The 24878-nt window shown below is 43.9% G+C and overlaps 1 protein-coding gene across 1 annotated transcript; it reads left to right on the top strand.

The window, feature by feature from the left end:
- Window positions 1-16634: 16634 nt before the first annotated feature.
- On the top strand, window positions 16635-24064 carry LOC148117409 (zinc finger X-linked protein ZXDB-like). The gene is given in 3 exon segments (XM_087903145.1): window positions 16635-17473; window positions 17475-17539; window positions 17541-24064. Coding segments are annotated over 3 exon segments (2559 nt in total). The 5' UTR covers window positions 16635-17002; the 3' UTR covers window positions 19564-24064.
- The last annotated feature ends 814 nt before the right edge of the window (window positions 24065-24878 follow it).

The raw sequence follows: 24878 nt of genomic DNA, 5'->3' as shown, positions 1-24878 counted from the left end.
AGTACTTTATTACAGGATGCTTTCCATTGTCGATTTAGGAAAGTCTTCTGTATAGCAGGATATGTGTGTGTGCTACTGTGATACCATTGAGCTCCTTGCCTTGGAGTTGATAAGGTTTAAGGACACGGAGGACCCCAATGTCAGGGGATGATCTGCTCAGTCCAGTTCTTGCTCCTGGTGTCCAGGTGCTTTGTAGTTAAAGTCAGTGTGGTTTCCTTGAGAAGGCCGTCCCTGGGGGGAAAGTGAAGAAGAAGATCTGGACCCTCTGGTTGCTATGCCCAGACTAAGTTCATGGCAGAGCACGAGCCACTCTATTAGACCCTCCTGGCATTTCTGGGTGTTCTAAGAATTTTTAAGAAAGAGGAACAAAAATCACTTTCAAATTTAACAAGGAAACACATTGACCACTTTTTTTGAGATCCTTTACCCTCAGGTGCCTAGCCCTGCTCTCTGTCCTGCATGCAACAAGGCCACTGTGTGGGTCATACAGGTAGTATGGTTTGTTTAACCCTATCCTGGTCTCTCACACCCTTCAACTGACAGTTAGCTGTCTATAATGCATGTCTTGTGGTGTTCCTCCCAGATTCTAATGCAATTGTCCTTTGGCTTCCTTTTGAATATCTATCTATCCATCCATCCACCCATATATGTTTATGCCTATATAGATATAGATATTAAGGAAAGTAAGGACTTGAGGAAGAATGCCCTTATTTTCCCAGAAACAGGAGATAATCTTTGTAGGAAATCCAGCTGAGAATCAGAGCACAGCTCTGAGACTTCTTGAATCAGCTCTACTTGAGCCAGTGAAATTCCAGTGTGAGATCAGGAATAATAAAAAAATGGTGTTCGTCATTCATGCTAGACCCTCACGACAAGAAGCCATCTGGTAGGACACTGAGTACCTCGGGAACAACTACAGGAAAGGATATCCAACCTTCCTGTCTTCACATGTCAGACCATGTGGGCTGCAGAGACCAAGGCTCTCCCCTGCTCCTCCCCGATACATCACCAAATGATACCTGATAGAGCCAGCTGAATCTCAGAAGTTCACTTTTCAGGTCAGAAGAGTGTTGCCAGCAATGCTCGACACACCCACGGATTTCTGCTGTTCTCAACCCTGGCCAAAAGGCTGCTTTTGCAGCGGGTAGTGGTGAATGCAGGGAGTCATCCCTGGTCAAACTGTCAAAAATAAACGGCCCTTGGGATGGCAGCCCTAACTGAGACACCACACCCAAAGCTCACGGAACATCACATTAGTCGTGGCAGAAAGAATGTAAGAAGAGGAGGATGGGGACTAATGCTGGGGAATGGTGTCTTCGGCACATGACATTTGGCCACAGAACCCATGAGTTCACAACAACTGTGACAAGACCTACACAAGATCAAGCCAGTCAGTTTTCCAGCAACTGCGTGGAGGGAGGAGGCTCAAAAGGCCAGTGTCTTTACAGAAAAGCTATTGTAGTTGATGGATGTTGGGAGATTGTAGAGCCATTCTGTAGAGCTAACTACAGAGTTGTTAGCTCTGGCCGAAAAACTGTTTCTCTCCATTTGGTGTTTGTGTTTACTTTTTACATTACCGAGTAAAGCATCAGAATAAATTATGACTCTTTATCACGTAGATTGTCTTTGTAGTTTCTCTGGACTCCTCTTATCCTTACTGGCTCTACTGTCTCCCTCCTGCAGCCTTACACCCTTTCACCCCATAAGACACCTATCTGCCTTCAGGTCTCATGTGTTTATCATTTCCCCACCAATTCTCCCTCAAGATCTCTATCACCCTCTGTGGATCGTCCCTAAAGTCCCGATACTATTGCTTTGCACAGATATCTATAAAAGGAAAACCTAGCCATGAAGCACATTATTATCCCATCTGACTATATTAGTGCCAATATTTTCTCCTGGTAACACAATACCTTACACAGCAGGTAAAAGTCAAGCAACAAGGCCCTGAAGTGAAAACTGTGTGTACACAGAGACTGGAAATTAAATTGATAATAGTTAAATCAGCAATCACAAAATTGGGAACCAGAACCTATGCAGCTTAACAAAGTTCAGTTTGTAGGAGGTTTTGCACAGAAGCAGTGTGGGATTCCTCTCTGTATGATGTGAATACCATTGGTTACTAAAGAAACTGGCTTGACCTATTGGTAGGGCAGCACTTAGGTAGGTGGTGAAAACTAAACTGAATTCTGGAAGCCAGGAGGCAGAATCAGAGAGAAGTCATGAAACCACACTGGGACAGACATTAGAAACATTACCTGGCAAGCAGCCAAATAGCAATACATATATTACTAGAAATGGGTTAAATAAGATATAAATGTTAGCCAATAAGAAGCACAAACAAGATTTCATCAAAATGACCCCACACACCTTCTATCAGCAGCAAACCAGAGATGACCTGGCCCCTCAAGAGATGCAGCATTAGGGAGAGTGGACCCTGCCCCCTCCTGGGCAAAACAGTAGAGCTGACAGTGTTGCTGGGGAGACAGGTGAGCAAACTGAGAATGTAATGGTGAGTGATCCAACCTGGCCTTTCATCTAAAATACAGTGTCATGGGCAAGGGACAGGAGCCCCCTCAGCACACCTCCAGGTCTGTGGAAGGTTGTGGAGATATCCATGTGGTCAGAAGACCAAAAGGGCTGGAGCTAAGCCTGCCTCTCACCAGCTGCAGCAGCCTGCAGAGAGGACCTTACACATCGTCTTAGCAACACAGTAGAGCCGGCCCTGGTGGAATTGGTTTGAGCGTGCTGGTCCTGGTGGTATAGGTTTGGGTGAGCTGGGCAGGAGCACAGAAGAAGAGGAGAAACAACCTCAAACCTTGCTGCTCACTGCATAAGGTGAGCTAGCTGGGGTGTTGCTGGAAAGCTCTCCCTTGTTTTGAGGATGAGGGAGATCTAGTAGTCTGACCAACCCAGCAACCACCCAGACCCCAAAACATGGCTAAGTATTGGCTCATCCCATCATCCATACCCTCTGTGATGTGCTGGAGCAGGTGAAGGAACCAGCCCAGCACACCCAAAGTTACAGGACCTTCATGACAAGGACAACAACAGGATATTCAAGAGGATCTCTAGGGAGAGCTGCTGTCTATGGTGTAGCAAAAACCAGAGCCCTGGGACCAGACCAATGACTCATTGCCGTACACTCACAAGTGTATATGGATTAAATGTTTTACCGTTTGCCTCCCTGAGTCACTACAGCTTCCATGATTAGATATTCTTTTCCTTTCTTTCTTGATTCTTTTCTTGTAAATTTTGTTTTCTTTTTCTTCCTGGTAGGGGGATTTAGTAAGAATAGTGGGGAGACTGGAAGGGACAGTGATATGAGTGGGATGTTGATCCACGAAGCAAAATCTACAATGCAAAATTAAAAATGTTAAGTTGGGAACATAATATGAAATTGGACCTCGATTTCTGAAACAAACCTATTTCATAACTACAATACCCCTGGAAATGAGCACATCCATCAGAACAGAGACGATTATGTAGCCATCTCTGTGGGAAGACAGATGCTTTTCCACTGGAACAAATAGAATATACCTGTATCCTTTCAAGCTGTTTAATCTCCTAAACTTTTTTTTATTTGATTTCCCAATCTTCTCAGATTCTGCAAAGTGAAATAAAGTTTCTCCTACATCCCTCCAAATATACTACATTTATTTAGTTATTTAAATATTTGTCAACCTGTGTGTCTACGTGTCTGTGTGTATGCCCTTATTCATGCCTTGGGCTTCTCATGGTGCACATGTTCAACTCAGAATAAAGCACTAGGTAATGGTTTCATTTCTTAATAGCATGTGGGTCCCTACCATCAAGCCGAGGTTGTCATTTACAGTAAAGGCTTTGCGACCAACAGCTTCACTTGTGTATCATCTTGGAGACCCGAGGCTTCTTTTCCCAGCATCCCTCAGTGTTTGCCTAAGTACACTTGCATCCACACCACCACCAGACAATCCACGTTGCTCTCAGGTCAGTCATTTATATAGGCACTGGATGGGGGCCTGTTTGCCACCTGGAGAATTAATAGTTCTGAATGTAGCTGGTTTGTGGTGGACCAGACATTTAATCCCGCACTTGGATGGATCTCTGTGAGTATGAGGCTAGCCTGATCTACAAAGAGAGTTTCAGAATAGGCTCCAAAGGTACACAGAAAAACCCAGTCTCAAAAAAGCAAAATAAAGAAGATAAATATGAATATTATTATGGAGTGTAAAATTTCTCAGGATCAGTTCCCTACTGACAACAAAATTTCCTGGAAGGACAGCAGCTTACTCTGAACCTTCTGCAAGCCGACCTACTGATTAGAATTTCTGTAATAGTGGAGAGCTTGGGACACTGCAGCTCAGAGCACATTTCATCTTGGGATATCTTAGTCCCCCATGGTAGACATTCACAGACCAGCCCTGTGCCTGACCTCACATCCTGTGACTGGCCGGTGACTTGGAAATGTATTAACAAAACAATGGATGACAAAAATTTAGATTCTACCAGTGTTACTACATGGCATTTCAGGCCCATAGCACAGAATTCCCAACTTTTTTGCAATCTGTGGACTTATTTCTTCCAAGGTATTTTATAATGGCTTGGACCTTGTCTATTCTTTGTACTGACATTATAAAAACATGATAAGCTAGCGACCACTTCGGAACTTGGAATTAACGGTAACGCGAATTTAATATCAAAGGCTAAAATCACTCATATTTGGATGTAGAATGAACTAGATCCTGTCGGTTGGGAGGTGAGAGTTGTGTTTCTCTATGGAGTGACTTCTCCATCAACCTCAGTGGTAGAGTTAGGGAGTAGCCTCTTTTTATTATCTTCTTATTGAACTTTCCTTTATAAATGAATTGGACATCAGAATCCTGAGGGCTTCAGTTGTGTGTATTTGTTTATTGTAATGTATATTTTCTACATTCTGAGTCATGTTTCCCTCATATGTTCACTTTCTATGAATATGTTTTATCTTCACTGTTGGCAGTGAACAGCTCAGATTTATGGCCCTGCTTTCCACTTTGAGAATTAAGAGTAGCTTCCCTCAGCTATGAACTACAAGTCATCCAAACCCAATCTTGAAGGCAAACTCTGTAGGAGCCCTTGTCCCAGTGACTGAGTCATGAGCAGATAATGCAAATAACCCTGGATGAGACCATACTCAAAAGAACTAACTGGTCAGATTTCCTGTTACTAAAGCTCTCACAGATTCAGTTGACAGCTTCTCTCCTTCCCAAACATGTCTTCTTCACTCGGGCACCTCTCTTGTTAGACCTTGGGTAAGGACTTTTGCTTTTGCCACGTTCATTCAGATCAAGGGACAATATTCTGAGTTGAGAGGTGGAGGTGAGAAGCAAATTTCTCACCCTGATCTGCCCTGTTCTGGAGACTTTGGAAAATCTGGGGGAAAGATGTTCACTGAAGTCGCCACATTTAGACAGGAAGACCTTGTGCCTGCATGCCTGTGACAGATGGTTGGAACAGCAGTAACTCCAGGTGCAATCTAGGCAGCTGCAGGACAAAGTTTTTCTACTGACAAAGGTGACTGACTGGCTGGCCAAACCTCCTGCCTCAGGCCCTGCTTTCTGATTTGACCAAGAGCACACACCACGTCTCAGAAAACAGGGAACGGAAATGACCAAATGAGGTCCAAGACCAAATGAGGAAGCCTGACCATTGCCTGCAGTCTTAGAAAGGTGACGTTGTTATTAAAGACAACTGCCTAGAAGGTGGATACAGAAACAGAGATGCAGTAATTAACGATTGTGCCCCTCCCAGGCTCATGAAAGCAAACCTAGTTTGACAACTTCCCAAGTAACATCCTGATAATTAATTAAAATGCATTCTGTATACATGAACATGGGTGAAATTGATCACAGACGTGAAAGGCTGGGACACAATTTTTCTAAGCGCCCACTGAGCAAATGTCTGTGATAATTTTACCATGACCATAATAACAGACTTTGATGAAGCTCCCCAGGGAATGCTAAGACCCTCAGTCCCCCCTGCATTTCCTGATTCCAGAGAAAAGATGCTCAGAAGACCCTCTCTAAGGAAAGAATGGAGCAACTGAGTTCCTCTCTGGGAATTTTTCATAGTTTAACAGAAGATGGCAAGTTGGTAAATGGGAGGAAACTGAAACCTGAACAAGTGAAGTAGTCTTTTCTCCTTAAGGAGGAAAGAGGAGACATATCGTGGCCTGTACCTCTGGCAGAAGCCTTCCACCCCGTTAGAGGCCATGGATGCAACACAAGGACACATCATTCTACTGCATACCAGAAACCCACCTCAACATCAAAAGTAGGTATTGTCTCAGAATAAAGGGTTGGGAAAAGCTTTTCCAATCAAAAGCGCCTAACATGCAAGTGGGCATACCTATTCTAAAATCTCACAAAATACACGTCAAAGAAACATTAATCAAAAGAGATGGAGAAGGACATTTCATATACCTTAAAGGAAAAATCAACCCGGATGATATTTCAGTTCTGAACACATATGCCCCAAATGAAGGGCACCCACATGTGTAAAAGAAACATCACTAAAGCTTAAATCACACATACAATAATGTGAAACTTCAACACTCCACTCTCACCAACAGACAGGTCATTCACACAGAACTAAAGAGAGATATAATTGAACTAACAAATGGTATTAGTAAAATGGACCTACTGGATATCTACAGAACATTTCACCTGCACATAAAAGTATATTCCTTTTTCTCAGCACCTCATTGAGCCTTCTCCATAATCAATCACATACTCACTCACAAAGCAAGTCTCAACAGATACAAGACATCTGAAATTACCTCTGTAACGCATCAGACAACCATGGATTAAAGCTGGCTTTCAACAACAACAGAAACAATAGAAAGCCTGCGAACTCAGGGAAACTGAACAGCTCTCTACTGACATACAACCCAGTCAATGAAGAAATATGAAAGAAATGAAAGACTTCCTAGAATTCAATGTAAATGAAAGTACAACTTACCCAAATTCATGGGACACAATAAATATGGTGCTAAGAGGAACATTCATAGCACTAAGTGCCTGCATAAAGAAATGAGAGAATTCTCATACCAGTGACTTCATAGTACACATGAAAGTTCTAGAACAAAAGAAGTAGCCACACTCAAGAGGAGCAGACAGAGGAAATAATCAAAATCAGGGCTGAAATAAACAGAATAGAAACAATGAAGGCAATGCAAAGAATCAATTAAACAAAAGTTGGTTCTTTGAAAAATCAACAAGAAAGACAAACACTAACTAAGTAGTGTTTAGACAAGTACTAACTAAAACACATGGAGATATCCACGTTAACAACATCAAAAATGAAAATAGTCATAACGACAGAAACTGAGGAAATTCAAAGAGCCATCAAGTCATTCTTCAAAAATTGTACTACACAAAATTGGAAAATCTGAAAGAAATAGACAATTTTCTCTGTGTAAACCTCTCACCAACTTTAAACCAACCTCAGATAAGTAATTTAAATAGACCTATAAACCTCAAGGAATAGAAGCAGCATTTAAAAATCTACCAACTAAAAAGTGCCAGGGTCAGATGGTTTCAGCGCAGAAGACTTCGAGGTTATTAAAGGAACGCAAAAACCAATACTCCTCAAATTATTCCAAAAATGAAACAAAAGGGATAGCTCCATATTTATTTTATGAGGTCATTGTCACTGTTATACCCAAACCACACAAAGACTGAACAAAAAGAGAATTACAGACCAATCTTCTTTATGAATATAGATGCAGAGAAATAGTACAAAAATAAGTGCTTACAAAAAGAAGACATTGGCAGAAGAATCCCTGTGAGTTCAAGGCTACCCTGGTTTACAAAAGGTCAATGCAGAAACCAATCCAGGTGGTGACAGCCTACACCTAAATCCCAGTATGAGGGAGTCACATGTCTTTAGACCCATCACTAGAGGAAATATAAACTGAGAGGACATAAAGGCTTAGTCTGTTCAGGCTGCTGTTACCCAGCCATGGTAGAGGTAAGACTTCATTAGTGGCTTGGCTGCTTTGCTTTTCTGGTGTTCGGGTTGAGCCCCAATATCTGCTCTGGGTTTTTATTATTTGTGCTACAAACACACCATCATGATAAAAGTCTTGAAGAGAACAGGGATATAAGTGATATCCCTAACTATGATAAAAACAATATACAGCTAGCCAATAGACAATATCCAATTAAATGGAAAGAAACTCAAAACAACTCCACTAAAATCAGGAACAAGACAAATCTGTGTACTCTGTCTATATCTATTCAATATACTGTTTGAAGTTCTAGCTAGACCAATAAGACAACTAAACAGACACAACTAGACAGGAAGAATTCAGCACATGCCTATTTGCAGATGATAAAATATTCAATACAATCTTTTCCCAAAATTCCAGAAGGTACCTCCTACAGCTGCTTAACACCCTTAGTGATGTGGTTGGATACTTGATTAACTCAAAAAAATCAGTAGCCTTCCTATATACAAAGATAAATGGCCTGAGAAAGAAGTCAGTGAAAAAAGACTCTTTGCAATAGTCAGAAATAACATTAAATATTTTGGGGTAACTCTAACCAAGCAAGTGAAAGACCTGTATGACAAGAACTTCAAATCATTGATGAAATATGCTGGAGAAGATTCCAGAAGTTGGAAAAATCTTCCATGATTATGGCCATCTTAGCAAAAATAAAAAAATAAAAAAAAACCCTACAGATTCAATGTCATCTCCATTATAATCTCAACATAATTCCTTACAGAACTTAAAAGAACAATACTCAAAAACATATAGATAAACAAAAAAAATCCAAGTTAACTTAAACAATCATGAACAATATAAGAACTCCCCCAGCTCCATCCAATCCTCCCATTCTTCCTTCTCTCTCCCTCTCTCCCCTTCCCCCCACCCCAGCCCTATGCTCCCAACTTTTGCCTGGCGACCTTATCTCCTTCTTATTTCCAGGAAGATCTGTATATATTTTCTTTGGGTTCACCTTATTACTTAGCGTCTCGAGGGTCACAAAATACAGGTTCAATGTCCTTTGTTTATGGCTAGAATCCACCAATAAGTGAGTACATACCATAATCATCTTTTTGCATCTGCGTTATTTCAGTAAGGATAGTGTTTTCTATTTCCATCCATTTCATGCAAAACTCAAGATGTCATTATTTATTACTGCTGAGTTGTACTTTAATGTGTAGATGTGCCACACTTTCTTTATCTATTCTTCCATTGAGAGTCATCTAGGTTGTTTCCAAGTTCTGGCTATTACAAATAATGCTGCTAAGATCATAGTTGAGTAAATGCGTTTGTAGTATGAGTGGACAGTTCTTGGGTACTGCTGGATCCTGAGGTCGTTTGACTCCAAGTTTTCTGAGAAACTGCCACACTGATTTCCAAAGTGGTTATACAAGTTTGCATTTCCACCAGCAATGAATGAGTGTTCCCCTTACTCCCCATCCTCTCCAGCATAGGTTATCACTGATGTTTTTGATTTTAACCATTCTGACAGGTGTAAGATGGTATCTCACAGTTGTTTTGATTTGAAATTCCCTGATAGCTAAGGAAGTTGAACATGTCCTTAAGTTTCTTGTGGCCATTTGAAAGTCCTCTGCTGAGAATTCTCTATTCAGTTCAGTACCCAATTTTTAATGGGGTTATTTAGGACTTTAATGTCTAGTTTCCTGAGTTCTTTATATTTTTTGAAGATCACACCTTTGTCTGATGTGGGGTTGGTTAAGATCTTCTCCCATTCAGTAGGTTGCCTTTTTGTCTTAATGACTGTGTCCTTTGCTTTACAGAAGCTTCTCATTTCCAGGAGGTCCCATTTATTCATTGTTGCTCTTATTGTCTGTGCTACTGCGGTTATACGTAGGAAGTGGTCTCCTGTGCCCATGTACTGCAGGCAATTTCCCACTTTTACTTCTATCAGGTTCAGTGTGGTCAGATTTATATTGAGATCTTTAACTCATTTGAACTTGAGTTTTGGGCATATCCCCATTTAAATGTAAAAGAAACATTTACAAACAATATTTAGGAACATGGGCATGGTTTTTCACCAAACTACTTCATGCTGTTTATTGGGCAAAGTAAGTTTCTCAGGGATGTGTTCATAGCAACCACTCAGGTGGTCAGGGTCCATCAAACCACACCAGTCTGGAAGCAATCCACAGGTTCTCATCCTCTGTGGAAACAAGAGGCAACATATCCTTAGACCCAAATTTGGAAGTAATGATAGTTTATAATGTACATGCTGGTTTCACTTAGCAGCCCATACAGTGAAATGTCTCTCTGTACTTAGCTCATTCACAATCAAAATATTCAAAAATAATACAATATTATACATAATCGAGGCTCCCTGTGAATTTTCCATTTTTACATGACTTATTTTTCTTTATTCCTTTTAATGTATGATTATCTGTTTTCTGTCTCTTTAAAGACTTTATCAATTTAAAAAAAAAGCATTAACTTTATGACTCTCTATACTCTTTTTCTTCTCTCATCAAAGCCTACATACATTTATCCAACATTATGACTCATCTGGCTTTGCCTTTATTGCATACTTTAATTCGTTATTCTCCAGGAGTCCTTTTTTAAACTGCTAAGTGCTTCTTGAAACTTAAGCTGCAGCATTGCTACAGTATATATGGTACTTCCTGATTGCTTCACCCTGTCCAGCATGGCAAAGCTGTTTGCTGCCTCTGAGAACCATGTACATTGCCCTATTCTCACACAGCCAGTCCATGCTGCCATTAAGCAAGCTGCAGCAGTCTGCTCACAAGTCCAATTCAAATGTTTTGTAGCCTGATTGAAAGAGTCAGAGTTTGTGCTGTTATCATGGCCCAGAAAGTCGCCATCTTAAAATAGCATGACGTTTTTCCTGCTACAGCTGAGTCAGGAAAACCTCTCTTATAGGAGCTGCTGCATGCCACCAGTAAACAGCAAAATTTGTGTTAAAAATTTTATTTTTGTTTTTAGAATTAAACTCTCTCAGGTTTTCACATGGATTTTAGTTTGCCACATTGGCCCCAATCTGTTGTAGGGGTTTGCTTGTTTGTTCTGGCTGCCCAAAACCGAAATAATCACACAGTAGCTGTACTGTTTGCAATTCTGTTTGGCGAATAGCTTAAGCATATTTCTGGCTAAACTCATATCCTAAACTAAGCCACCTCTATTATTCTGTATATCGCCACATGGCTGTTGTTTACCAGCTAAATTTTCCAGCGTCTGTCTCAGGCAGCAGATCCATGGAATCTCTCTGATTCTGCAAAGTTTCTTTCAGCACTCAACCTAGCTTTCCCTGCCTACCTCTATTCCCAGGGCAGACTTAAGTCAGTTTCTTTATTCATTAACCAGTAGTATTTACAGTTTAGGGAGGGGAATCCCACATTACCTGTCTGTTCTCACTTCTTGTTGGTTTGTCCTGTATCTGTCATATTCAAGATCTTGGGGTGCATTCCAGGCTTCACTTCAGTACCTCACACAGAGTCTTCCCAAGGCCTCTCAGCAGGGACTCCCTGACATGAGCCTGGCTTCAGAGCCTTGCTATAAATATGCAAGTTATAAAATACTTCCCCTTTTCTAGTATATGATTCATGAATCAAATCCAGCATCACACAGACAACACTGCACAGCTTAGCCATAAAATTTGGGGAACACTCAACCACTTGAGTATATTTGAGAATCTTTGATTGCTTGCTGCTTTTTGATCCAAAGAGTTTTAGGCCTCTTTACTTTTCACCTTTTGGGATCCCGGCTGTGTGGGGTTTTGCCCTGGATGCATGCTTCCCTTTATTCTTCAGTGGATCAGGCAGCTCTTGAATAACTCTATGGCTTTCATCACAAGCCTTGGCTCCAACATTATTACCCCATTGTCCCTTTCTCCTCAGACTGCACATACTGGATTGAGGTTTGTCCCTCTTGCTCCTTTTCTTTGCACACCTCCAAGGAGACAATAGAGATAACCACGACAGACTCAGTATTTGACTGTCTTGAAACCTTCTCCACCACGGAAATCCATCCACTGCTTTTAACTTACTCCAGGTGAGAACCTAAGAGGAAGAGAGAAAGTAGCTAATGTACCCCAAGACTTGCCACTGTCTCACTTGAACTGGGCCTCCAACATTGTCACAGCCCTGAGTACCACTGTCTTACAACTCCTGCAAGGAAGGTCCATAATTCTCAACCTACAGCATTCAACAGATTTTCCTGTACAAAATCCTAAAGGTGTCCACATTCTCCTGAAGAAACATATGGTCAGGGCTTATACAGCAACAGCCAACTTCTTGGCACCAGAATCTACATTACTTTCTTTCCTAATGCTGCAGCAAGACACAAGAACCAAGGCAACTTTGATAGTTTCATTGGCCTTGAAGTTCCAGAGAGTCAGAGGTCCTGACAGCAGGGCAAAGGAATGGCCGTGAGAATGGCTGAGGGTTCACATCTCCAACCACAAGCAGGAGGCAATGAGCTCCATGACCAACACAGGAGTCTTTTAAAACCTTAATACTGGACTGTAGCATGGATTCTAGTTGGTCTTAATGAATAAAATCTGCGGTCAGATGACAGGATTTAATGCTGAAGATCAGAGAAGAATCTCTACCAATGCTCAGACCAAAATGGCAATTCTGTCCTTAGACTGCAACCTCAGACTGTAACTGTGTCCACCAAACCTCAGACTGACCTAGCTCTGGTCACTTTCTGCCTCATATTCCTGTCTCCACCCAGTCATTCCACTACCTAGTGCTGGGATTAAAGGCGTGGGATTCCAAGGCAGGGATCACCTTTCTGTGAGCACTGTTTTCTTTTTGACAGATTCCATCTACTGTAGTCCATTGGGGCCTTGGTCTAAGAGATCCTCCTGTGTGTGTCTCCCAAGTCCTGGGACTAAAGGTGTGTGCAAATACTCCCTGAGCTTAGTTGCTTAGTTCTGCACTCTGAACTTCAGGAACGCTTTATTTATTAAAACGTAAATGAAATATCACAACACTTGATCCAGAGCAAACCATTCTTCATCAATGCTACACTTCCTAATCCTTTTCAAAAAGGTCTACCCACATGGGACCAAGAACCGTAGTACTCTATGATGACCATGCTCCTTCACACCACCTGAGGGCACTTCTCCCTCATTGAATCTCAACCTTCTGAATATCCTGGCCACTCATGAAATACTTTGCTATTTCACAGGGAAATTTTACCTTGTGGGTTGTACTCAGCATTTACTCGTGGTGTTAATGTTGCTAGTGCCCTTTTATTACTCAGGAACTTTCCATCCTGGGGTCCTTACTGATCCAGAATTTTATAGATGACCTGAGACTCACAGGCTACCACAACATGGCTGGGGACCAGTCTCTCCCAAATGAGAGGAACTGAACACAGTCCTGGGTAAGTTTCAAATCCAAGACATACCCCATATGGTCAGAAACAGCCTGTAATCTCAGTGTTGCACAAAGGCACACACAAACAGTGTTCTCTCAGGTAGGCCAGTCCTTTGGAAAATAAGATGTGTCAGAACCAAATCCAGTCTAGAAACACACCAGACAAATATAGCAGTACCTTAATCACACATTTTAACTCTGATGTACATGGTTAACCATACCTCAGTCCGTGGGTGGGAACTTGAATTCACAATCTGCCATCATTGTCCCCTTGGCACAGAGCTGGTGGGGAGGCTCAGGAAGCATGAGTCTTCTCTGGAATTTGTTCACCTTTGTGGTCGCTGTTGTGTTTCTTTATTTCAGTAACATTCCCCAGTCTGAGCACAGAGGGAGAGTTTGAAAGAAGTACTTTATTACAGGATACTTCCGATAGACGATTTAGGAAAGGCTTCTGTACAGCAGGATGTGTGTGTGCTACTGTGATACCACTGAGCTCCTTGTCTTGGAGGTGATAAGGGTGAAGGACCTGGAGGACCCCAAGGTCAGGGTATGATCTGCTCAGTCCAGTTCTTGCTCCTGGTGTCCAGGTACTTTGTAGTTTCAGTCAGTGTGGTTTCCTTGAGAAGGCCGTCCTTGAGGGGAAAGTGAGGAGGAAGATCTGGACTCCCTGGTTGCTATGCCTAGATTCAGTTCATGGCAGAGCAAGAGCCATTCCATTAGACCCTCCTGGCATTTCTGGGCTCTAGGATGTTTGAAGAAAGAGACCAAAAAACCATATTCAATTTTACCAAGGAAAGACACTGACCACTTTTCTTGAGCTCCTTGTACCCTCAAGTGCCTATCCTCTCTCTGTCCTGCCAGCCTCAAGTCCCCTGTGTGGAGCATACAGGTGGTATCCTTTGTTTACCCCTATCCTGGTCTCTAGTGTCTCCCATCTGACAGTTAGCTGTCTTACTGCATGTCCTGTGGTTTTCCTCCCAGATGCTAATACAATTGTGCTGTGACTTCCTTCTCAGAGAAGAAAGTCTATCTATCTATCTATCTATCTATCTATCTATCTATCTATCTATCTATCTATCTATCATTTATCTAGCTAGCTAGGTATCCATCTATATCTATCTATCTCTCTATCTCTCTATCTCTCTATCTCTCTATCTATCCATCCATCCATCCATCTATCCATCCATCTATATCTATCTATCTTTCCATCCATCTATATCTATCTATCTATCTATCTATCTATCTATCTATCTATCTATTATCTATTAACTATCTATGTATAGATATCGATAATAAGGAGAGTCAGGACTCAAAAGAAGAAGCCCTTATTTTCCCAGAAACAGGAGATAATCTTTGTAGGAAATCAAGCTGAGGATCAGAGCCCATCTCTGAGACTTCTTGAATCACCACTGCTAGAGCCAGTGAAATTCCAGTGTGAGATCAGGAGTAATAAGGAAATGGTGTTCCTCACTCACGCTAGACACTCAGGACAAGAAGCCATCTGTTGGGACCCTGAGTACCTCGGGAACAACTACAGGAAAGGATTTCCAACCTTCCTGTCTTCACATACCAGACCATGTGGGCTGCAGAGACCAAGGCTCTCACCTGCCCCTCCCCGACACATCACCAAGTGGTACCTGATAGAGCCAGCTGAATCTCAGAAGTTCACTTCTCAGGTCAGAGGAGCTGTGCCAGCAATGCTCCACACACCCACGGATTTCTGCTGTTCTCAACCCTGGCCAAAAGGCTGCTTTTGCAGGGGGTAGTGGTGAATGCAGAGAGTCATCCCCCATCAAACTGAATGTGTTTATCATTCACCTGTCCTGCCTGCCTCAGGGTCTCTATTTCCTTCTGTGGACCCCACTTTTAGTCCAGATACTATTTCTTCATACAGGTATCTCTAGAGAAAAGCCCTAGCCATGAAGGACATTTTTGTTACATCTGACTATATTAGTACCAAGATTTTCTCCTGTTAACACAATACAGTTCTCAGCAGGTCCAAATTCAAGCAACGAGGCCCTGAAGGTAATATTGTGTCTACACGCAGGACTGCGATTTAAATTAGAGCAGCAGTCACAAAATGGGAACCAGAACCTATGCAGCTTAAAGGAGTTCAGTTTGTACCAGGCCTTGCACAGAAGAGAAAAGCCAAAAGATCCACAAGTCTGAGTATGTGTGAAAGCTTGCTAGTAACCTGAGTGCTGATCACCCTCAGAAGGGAAGATTCTTTGGATGTTTGGTGTACCTGATGCAAAAGGGTTTCTGTGTTGCTAGTGGAAAGGACACTTGCGACAGAAAACAGGCTGGGACAATCTGAGATCCTGTCTCTGATAACAACACCCCCTCCCCGTGACAACAGCCCAGTTTGTCACTGTTTGTAAAGCTGGTGCTGTGCACCAGTCACAGAACCGCCAGTGTTCTCCATGATGAAGGTACGAAAATGCTCATGATGACAATAAAACCACTGGAAAGACCCTCTCCCCCTCTGTACGTTTACTGTAGAATGCTGGGACATGGTCACCGTGTCCTGAGCCCATGGCTGAATGCTAGTCAATGATGGTGAGGATTTACACTCTAAGGCCCCGAGAGGCTACGAGGATGGGCCTGGCACATAAAATACAATGCAGAAGAAGGGGAGCGATCCACAAAAAGAAACACGTGGTATGCTTTCTACTATATAGCTCCACAGAAACGACATTGCTTATGGAATTGCACCCTACAGCATTCCAAGCAGGGAGATCTGAGGAGCTGGCTGGACTTTCCAGATTTCATTATCAATTGCTTCAACCGCGAGGTTTCACACCTGCAGGTGGAAGGGTGCCAGTGTGTTTTGGCCCGATTTCTTCTTCTGACTCCTGCCCCAGGAGGACAAAATCTAACTATGTGAAAAAACTTTGACCCAGGACATGGCACACAGTAACCAATTTCGAGGGGTGTATGTGTGCGCTTGTAGCAGGCATCTAAATGGTGCGTGTGTGTGTGTGTGTGTGTGTGTTTGTGTGTTTGTGTGTGTGTGTGTGTGTGTGTGTGTGTGTGTGATTGAAGGAGGTATCTCCTGAGAAATGGTGTGTGTGTTGTGTGTGTGTGTGTGTGTGCTTGGAGCATACATCTCCTCAGAAATGGTAACAGCCTTAAGGTAGTTCATTTCCTGAGAGTAACAGAGTCTATCTTGTCTGAAGTTTTCTCCTCGGCCCAGCAGCACACAACTTCCAAGGCAGGAGAAGCGCCAGGGAACAGGCTCAGCTCCGGGAGGGGCCGCAGGAGGCTGATCTGCTGCCCACGGGGAGGTAGGGGTCCAGGTTGCCCTCCCTGGCTGAGTGTCTGGGAGCCTCAGCAGCCTCCTGGAGGAACTGTCATTCTCCCTGCACTTGGGAAGACCTGGATTACTTTGTAACCCAAGTGTGGAAGTTCTTTCCCCGCGCCAGACTCTGCCTCTGGGCTGTCTCCCGTGCTCCAGAGACACGGTACCAGAATATTTAAATCACTGTGGCGTTAAATACGTTTTAATATCTGATAGGGCCAGTTTCTGCGCATTGCACTTTTTTTTCCTTTCAGGAACGTGTTCGGGCCCGCGGCAGGGGGCGGGGTCGCGCCTCCGCCTCAGCTCTGGTTCCAGCCGAGCCTCACCGACGCCGAGATGGAAATCCCGAGGCTGCTCCCGGCTCGCGGGACACCACAGGGCGGCGGCGGCGGCGGCTGCTGCCCCGCGGGTGGCGGCGGGGTGCCCCGAGCCCCGGACTCTCTGGCTTGTCAGGCCCCCACGCGCCGCCTCCTCCTGCTTCGGGGGGCCCAAGATGGCGGGCCGGGGCCGCGGAGCGCAGAGGCCCAGAGGGCCTCACGGGGCCTGGGCCCGAGCCCTAGCGCGAACCGCTTGGCGCCTAGGCCGGATCCCCGGAGCCGCGGCGGCGGCGGCGGTGGCGGCGGCGGTGGCAGAGGCGGCGGCGGCGACGACTTCTTCCTGTTGCTGCTCGACCCGGTGGGTGGCGACGTAGAAACGGCGGGCGCAGAGCAGGCCGGAGGGCCGGTGCGGAGGGAGGAGGCCGGGGCAGGCCCGGGACCCGAGCGGCCCGCGAGCGGCGCGGCGAACCCCGCGGGCCGGCCCGAGCCGGGGCCCCCGGCGCCCGTCGGCCGCGCCGGCTCCGTCGCCGCTCCCCGCGGCGGGCCCGGGCCCCGGCCCCCGCGGCGGCCTTCGCGGGCACCATCACCATCCACAACCAGGACTTGCTGCTGCGCTTCGAGAACGGCGTCCTCACCCTGACCACGCCCCCGCTGCCCGCCTGGGAGCCGGGGGTCGCGCCGGTTCCACAACCGCAGCCCGGGGGCCCGGGCGGCCCTGGAGGCCCGGGCGGCCCGCAGGCCGGCTGCCCGCCCGCCGCCGCCGCCGCCGCCGCCGCCGCCGCCGCCGCCTCCGCTACTCCTGCGGCTGCCGCCTCCTCGCAGCTGGGCGACTGCCCCGAGCTGCCACCCGACCTCCTGCTGGCCGAGCCGGCGGAACCCGCGCCCGCGCCGGCGCCTCCGGAGGAGGAGGCCGAGGCCCCGGCCGCCGCCCAGAGCCCCCGCGGGCCTCTCGGGCCGGGCCCGGGCGTGCTGCTCTACCTGTGCCCGGAGGCACAGTGCGGCCAGACCTTCGCCAAGAAGCACCAGCTGAAGGTGCACCTGCTGACGCACAGCAGCAGCCAGGGCCAGCGGCCCTTCAAGTGCCCCCTGGGCGGCTGCGGCTGGACCTTCACCACCTCCTACAAGCTCAAGAGGCACCTGCAGTCGCACGACAAGCTGCGGCCATTCGGCTGCCCGGTGGAGGGCTGCGGCAAGAGCTTCACCACCGTGTACAACCTCAAGGCGCACATGAAGGGGCACGAGCAGGAGAACTCCTTCAAGTGCGAGGTGTGCGAGGAGAGCTTCCCCACGCAGGCCAAGCTCAGCAGCCACCAGCGCAGCCACTTCGAGCCCGAGCGGCCTTACCAGTGCGCCTTCTCCGGCTGCAAGAAGACCTTCATTACCGTGAGTGCCCTGTTCTCTCACAACCGCGCCCATTTCAGGGAACAGGAACTCTTCGCCTGCTCCTTCCCCGGCTGCAGCAAGCAGTACGACAAGGCTTGCCGCCTCAAGATCCACCTGCGGAGCCACACGGGAGAGCGGCCTTTCCTCTGCGACTTTGACGGCTGTGGCTGGAACTTCACCAGCATGTCCAAACTCCTGCGACACAAGAGGAAGCACGACGACGACCGCAGGTTCACCTGTCCCGTGGAGGGCTGCGGCAAGTCCTTCACCAGGGCCGAGCACCTCAAAGGCCACAGCATCACCCACCTGGGCACGAAGCCCTTCGTGTGCCCCGTCGAAGGCTGCTGTGCCAGGTTCTCTGCCCGCAGCAGTCTCTACATCCACTCCAAGAAGCACTTGCAGGACGTGGGCGCTTGGAAGAACCGATGCCCGGTCTCCACCTGCAACAAACTCTTCACGTCCAAGCACAGCATGAAGACCCACATGGCCAAGAGGCACAACCTCAGCCAGGACCTCTTGGCCCAGCTCGAAGCCGCCAACTCTCTCACGCCCAGCAGTGAACTGGCCAGCCAGGGGCAGAACAACAACGATCTCAGTGGCGCGGAGCTGGTGTCTCTCTTCTCGGACGTGCCCGGCCACAGTTCTGCCGCGGTGCTGGACACGGCCCTGGTCAACTCTGGGATCTTGACTATTGACGTGGCCTCTGTGAACTCGACTCTCGCGGGGGGTCTCCCTGCCGATAACAGTAACCATTCCTTAGGGCAAGCGGTGGACCCCCGGGCCCTGAGGGCCCCCGGTGACCTTCCCCAGGGTCTGGATACCTCTCTCTTCTTCGGAACCTCGGTGGCCGCCTATCAGCAGAGCCCCTTAGACATGGACGATGTCCCCGGGGGAAGCGTGGGGGGGCTCTTTGGCTCCTTGGCTCTGAAAAACTCAAGCCTGGAGCCCCAAGCTTTGACACCCAGCAATAAGTTAACTGTGGACACGGAAGCTCTGACTCCCTCCAGCACCCTTTGTGAAAACAGTGTCTCAGAACTACTGACCCCTGCCAAAGCTGATTGGAACGTGCATCCCGACTCTGACTTCTTTGGGCACGAGGAAGAGACCCACTTTGGATTCTCCAACCCAACGGGAAGCCACTGTTCTCAGAAAGAAACAGATCTTATCACGGTGACTGGCACCCCGTTTTTGGTATGAACCTGCTCTGCCCTGCCCTGCCCTGCCCTGCCCTGCCCTGCCGTGCCATGCGGCTCACTTTTATCACACTCCGGTCTGAGGACGTTCTGGATGGAGTGCTTCCTTGCAGTCGTTTCTTGCTGCTTTGCAGAGGAACGCGTCTGTGGACTACAAATTTAGAGATTTACATTCTCATCCTGGGCCTGGAACTCATGAGTTCTGTGACCCTCAGCAAGTCTCCCAACCTAGCTGAGCCTTAATTCATTATTTATAAAAGTATCGTTTTGTGTAGATTGTTTCTATTTCCTTTTCTTTGTATTCCTTTGGTGTAATTTTTAGGGTATTTTTTAGTGGTTACATATGATTCTAATGTAATGAAAAGGGCTATGATCCCTTTGAACATTAAATGGTCAGTGCTAGGTGAACTGGTGTTTTTAAGTTTTAATATGAATAATACCTCATTTTTACAATATCCATAATAGTAGTAGGATGTAAAAATACAGAGTTTTATTTGGTTCTTTGTTTGTTTTTCAGTTTTCTTTTGTTGCCTTTCTATTGGAGGTTTTATTTTCTTTTTTGAAAAATGCCAGGGTTTTGCTATATTACAAGCATAGCTTAAAACAGCGCCTCATTAGCATTGAAAAAGTGGCCTTATCTTAGTCATTTTGTCTTGCTGAGCCTTACTTTCCAAGCTTTACAGTCGTTGTGGAAATGTACATTTTCTCATGGATTTGGATCAGTTTTATGCTTGGGATTGTTATGGAGGGAAAATAACATGTTTCTGCTTTTGTCATTCTTCAGTTTTCTTGCCCCCCTATTTCACCTCTTAAAGTCTTAGATGACAAAAGTTAACAAATGTTTATGTCATAGTTTTGCAACCAGTAAAAGTTTATGAGCATTAAGCAAACGTGGGGATTTGTTCCTTCCACAGATGGTGGAGGACTTTCTCTACAATGTTCTTACTTAACATTGGTCACAGTTCCATTTGTCCAGTACTAGTGTCTGCTCCGAATCAACGCCAGCTCTCTGCCTGGTTCTACAAGTCTAATAAAATTGGAGAACGGACCAGAAGGAGATGTTCATTTCTCTATCCGGGGCCCTCATTCCTAGCCCTCTCTGAATCGGAGGCTTGCTGTGCATTCTGAAATACTGTCAATTTTAACACGACTGTAGCATTTCATGATTTATATAGAAATTTAATATCTAATATATTTGATTGTTATAATCTTGATGAGAAAGCGTGACCTTCAACTGATAGTAAAACTTTCCTGGCCTATGACAGATGGAATTCACTTAGTAACTATTATTTGTGTTTCAAATAAGAGGACATATTTCTACCTCTCCCATTCTGCTCTTTTGAATTCCATCGTCATTTTGTTTAGGAGCAATTCTTTTGTTCCTCTTAAGTAAATACTTCTACCCTTATGCTGTTCTGCTTAGCTCCTTACTGCCATCCTTGCTATATGCACCAGTGTGTGCCATGCTTCTACCTTTTTCTCTAATTCGACACTTCCTTTTGGTTTCCTTTTTGTTACATGATCTAATTTTCATCATAATAATTTCTGCAGCCAGTGTGTGCACTGAGAAGGTATTTCTGAATCCAGATTGCAAGCGTGTCTACAGGAGTCAGATGATAATGGGGTTCTTTCTTTCTGGAAAGTCTAACGACAAGGACCTCTCTAAATGTGTTCATGTTTTCAATAGTCATTGTGAAATACTCCACTTCAATACTATTTTCATGAGACTACTTGAGGAAAACAGTTTTACAGTACCTTGGCAATATATAATTTGCCACTTTGAAATGCATTTTGTACTTTATTTATAATTTTTAAATTGGTTGAACCTATTGAGTGAAAAGGTAAAAGGTATACATTAATTTGTAATTTAAAGAAGTATTCAGAATTTTAGTGTGCCCAAGCATCAAGAATATTATTCCCTTAGCACTTTGAAAAGATTGTAAAGACTATTTTAGAAGTGCATTTTCATGACTTAAAACAAAAATTTGTTATTTTATTTGGAAGGAATGCAAAGGCCTGAGGTAAACACACACTTCATAAGCATTTATTAAGATATATAACCATAAAGATATTTTAAAGTGTCATTTAAATTCTTTTACATTTCTTCCAATTAGAGACTATAATATTCTTACCTATAGTCTGTAGAATTTCCAAAGGATAAATTTTAATTTCTTGGTGATAAGAAGTACGTTATTATGCTTTCTCTAAAGCATTGTCCTAGCATGATGGTGGTATGACTGTAATTGTAGTCAGAAACGTGACTGCAAACATAATGTCTGTACTTCTGTTCTTAACATAAATTTGACATTTTAAAAATGACGAGTCATGAGTTAATCTCCTTTGCCTTTTGTGTTTTTCATCCTTTCTTGATTAATTAAAACTTGCCAATTTAATTGTGTTAATAACAATGTCTTATAGGAAGGTTGTTTTTAAAGAGTCCTGTTGAACCTATTTGATCATATAAAATATGTTAATCTTGATATGTTGCCACGTATTTCATTATAATATTAAATAATGTGAAAGTCTTGAGTAGTAAAAATAAAATTTGATAGATTGTCAGGTCATCTTTCAGAAAGTGCTTCATATTTTCATCTAGAAAAGGAAAGGACTTAGTATAACAGTATATTTAGAATATTAGCTCTCTGGAGCAATCATAATCCTTTAGTATTAAACATATACACATGGTATTTAATAACGCAAAAACATAACATATGTACCTCACTCAAAATATGCCATAGTTGAAATGTAAAACTGGATTAAATTGTATATGTATATTGCTTTTGAAAAGTACAGGTTTTTTTCCTTCCACTTTTTGTTTTTGTTTTTCGAGACAGGGTTTCTCTGTAGTTTTGGAGCCTGTTCTGGAACTAGCTCTTGTAGACCAGGCCGGCCTCGAACTCACAGAGATCCACCTGCCTCTGCTTCCCAAATGCTGGGATTAAAGGCATGCACCACTACCACCTGGCTCCTGCCACTTTTTTTTTAAAGGGAGAAAAGATTCGTTTTTGCTCACAGTTCTGTAGTATTATCCACCATACTGGAGAAGTTAAGCAGCAGGAACTTGAGGGATCTGATCACAGCACATAATGTAATCAGGAACAGAGAACAAAGAATGAGTGAGGTCTTACTCATGATTTTTCCATCTTAACAGTTCAAGATCCTCTTCTCAGGGATTGGTATCCCCACCCAAAATTAAGATGGAACTTCTACATCAGTTAACCTAATCAACACAATCCCCCAAAGGATCCCAGAGACCATCTCCTGGTGATCCGAGATTCTGTCAAGTTGAGTACTAGTACTTACCATTACAGAATGGCATTCTGCAAAGGCTGGGGATAAAAGATGTTATACCCATGCTGCTTTCTGATGTACAGAGTTCTCATGGATAGCTCAGAGTTGTTATTATTATCCTCATTTTACAACTGAAAAATATGAAATGCTAAGAAGTTTATGGGATTTTCATAACAAAATTGTTACAGGTGGTTAGGTTTGTTGTAGTTGCAAAATGCTTCCAGAATCCAATCTGATGATGGTTCTAAGCACAATACACTATTGTGGTATTATGATTGGTAGAGACCTAGAAATGTTAGTTTCTCCAAATCTGATTTTATGTACAGGAATAGAGTATTTATTTGATTGTAAATTACCCCTGAATTGTTCTAAAAATATTTGTAATCATGGATATAGATGGTCTATAATAATATTTCAAAACTTTCCAGATCTGTTCAGTGACACAGAAAGATATTTTAAGAATACACATCCTAGCCCTTAAAAGCATAAAATATTCTTATTTGTACGGAAAACTAAGACTAAGGCTGATAATGAGTATTTTAATTGCTCATGAGATAGCTGGAATTATCTACTACAGATATCTTCTAGAGTAAACAAAAATGTAATTATTTTCCTCAAGCCACCATTATTTTTCAGTGTAAATTTTGTATTACATTATATATAATTCAATTTTCAAATTATTAATTTTATTTTTGAGATTATAATTATATAATTTTTCTTTGTTATAGAAAATTATTTTAAGGTGTGTTACCTTTCTTTATGATGAATTTGTTTAACTCTGTGAAACTGTGATTCTTTGCCTGTCTAAAACACGTGATGGTCTGTCTAATAATGAGCTGAATGGCCAATAGCGAGGCAGGAGAGAGGATAGGCAGGGCTGGCAGGCCCAGAGTATAAATAGGAGAAATCTGGGAAGGAGAAGCAAGAGAATAAGGAGAAGAGGACGTCAGGGGTCAGTCACACCACCAGCCACAGAGTAAGAGTAAAGGGAAGATACCCAGAAGTAAGGAAAGGAAAAACCCAGAGGGATAATTTAAGAAAAGCTGACTAGAAACAAGCCATACTAAGACTGGGCATTTATAAAAAGAATAAGACTCCGTGGATATTTATTTGGGAGCTGGGTGGTGGGCCTCCCCCCCCCAAAAAAAAACCCAAAAGAATGAAGACAGCTTAAGAGTAAAACAAAAAAAATCAATAAAACTTCTTGTTCTCCATTTTTATTGGATTATTTGTCCTTTTGGTGTCCAATTTCTTGAGTTCTTTGTATATTTTGGAGATCAGTCCTCTGTCTGATGTGGGGTTAGTGAAGATCTTTTCCCATTCTGTAGGCTGTCGTTTTCTCTTGTTGATCGTGTCCTTTGCTTTACAGAATCTTTTCAGTTTCAGGATGTCCCATTTATTAATTGTTTCTCTTAGTGTCTGTGCTGCTGGGGTTATATTTAGGAAGTGGTCTCCTGTGCCAATGTGTTCAAGTATACTTCCCACTTTCTCTTCTATAAGGTTCAGTGTGGCTGGCTTTATGTTTAGGTCTTTGGTCCATTTGGACCTGAGTTTCGTGCATGGTGATAGATACGGGTATTTTCATTCTTCTATGTGTTGATATCCAGTTATGCTAGCACCACTTGTTAAATATGCTTTCTCTTTTCCATTTGATATTTTTTGCTTCTTTGTCAAAAATCAGGTGTTTGAAGGTGTGTGGATTAATATCCGGGTCCTTACACAATGGACTACTACACAGCAGAAAAAAATGATATCTTCAATTTTGCAGGTAAATGGATGGAGTTAGAAAACATCATTTTGAGTACGGTAACCCAGATTCAGAAAGACAATTATCACATGTACTCAAACATAAGTGGTTTCTAAACATAAAGCAAAGAAAACCAGCCCACAAATCACAATCTCAGAGAACCTAGACAACAATGAAGACCCTAAGAGAGACGTACATAGATCAAATCTACGTGGGAAGTAGAAAAAGACAAGATCTCCTGAGTAAATTGGGGGCATGGGGACCATGGGAGAGGGTTGAAG

Source organism: Myodes glareolus, chromosome X (assembly GCF_982192425.1).
Source record: "Myodes glareolus chromosome X, mMyoGla1.1, whole genome shotgun sequence".
NCBI classification, from domain to species: domain Eukaryota; kingdom Metazoa; phylum Chordata; class Mammalia; order Rodentia; family Cricetidae; genus Myodes; species Myodes glareolus.
The sequence above is the reverse complement of the archived record's forward strand: the minus strand, read 5'-3'. Positions and strand labels throughout refer to the sequence as shown.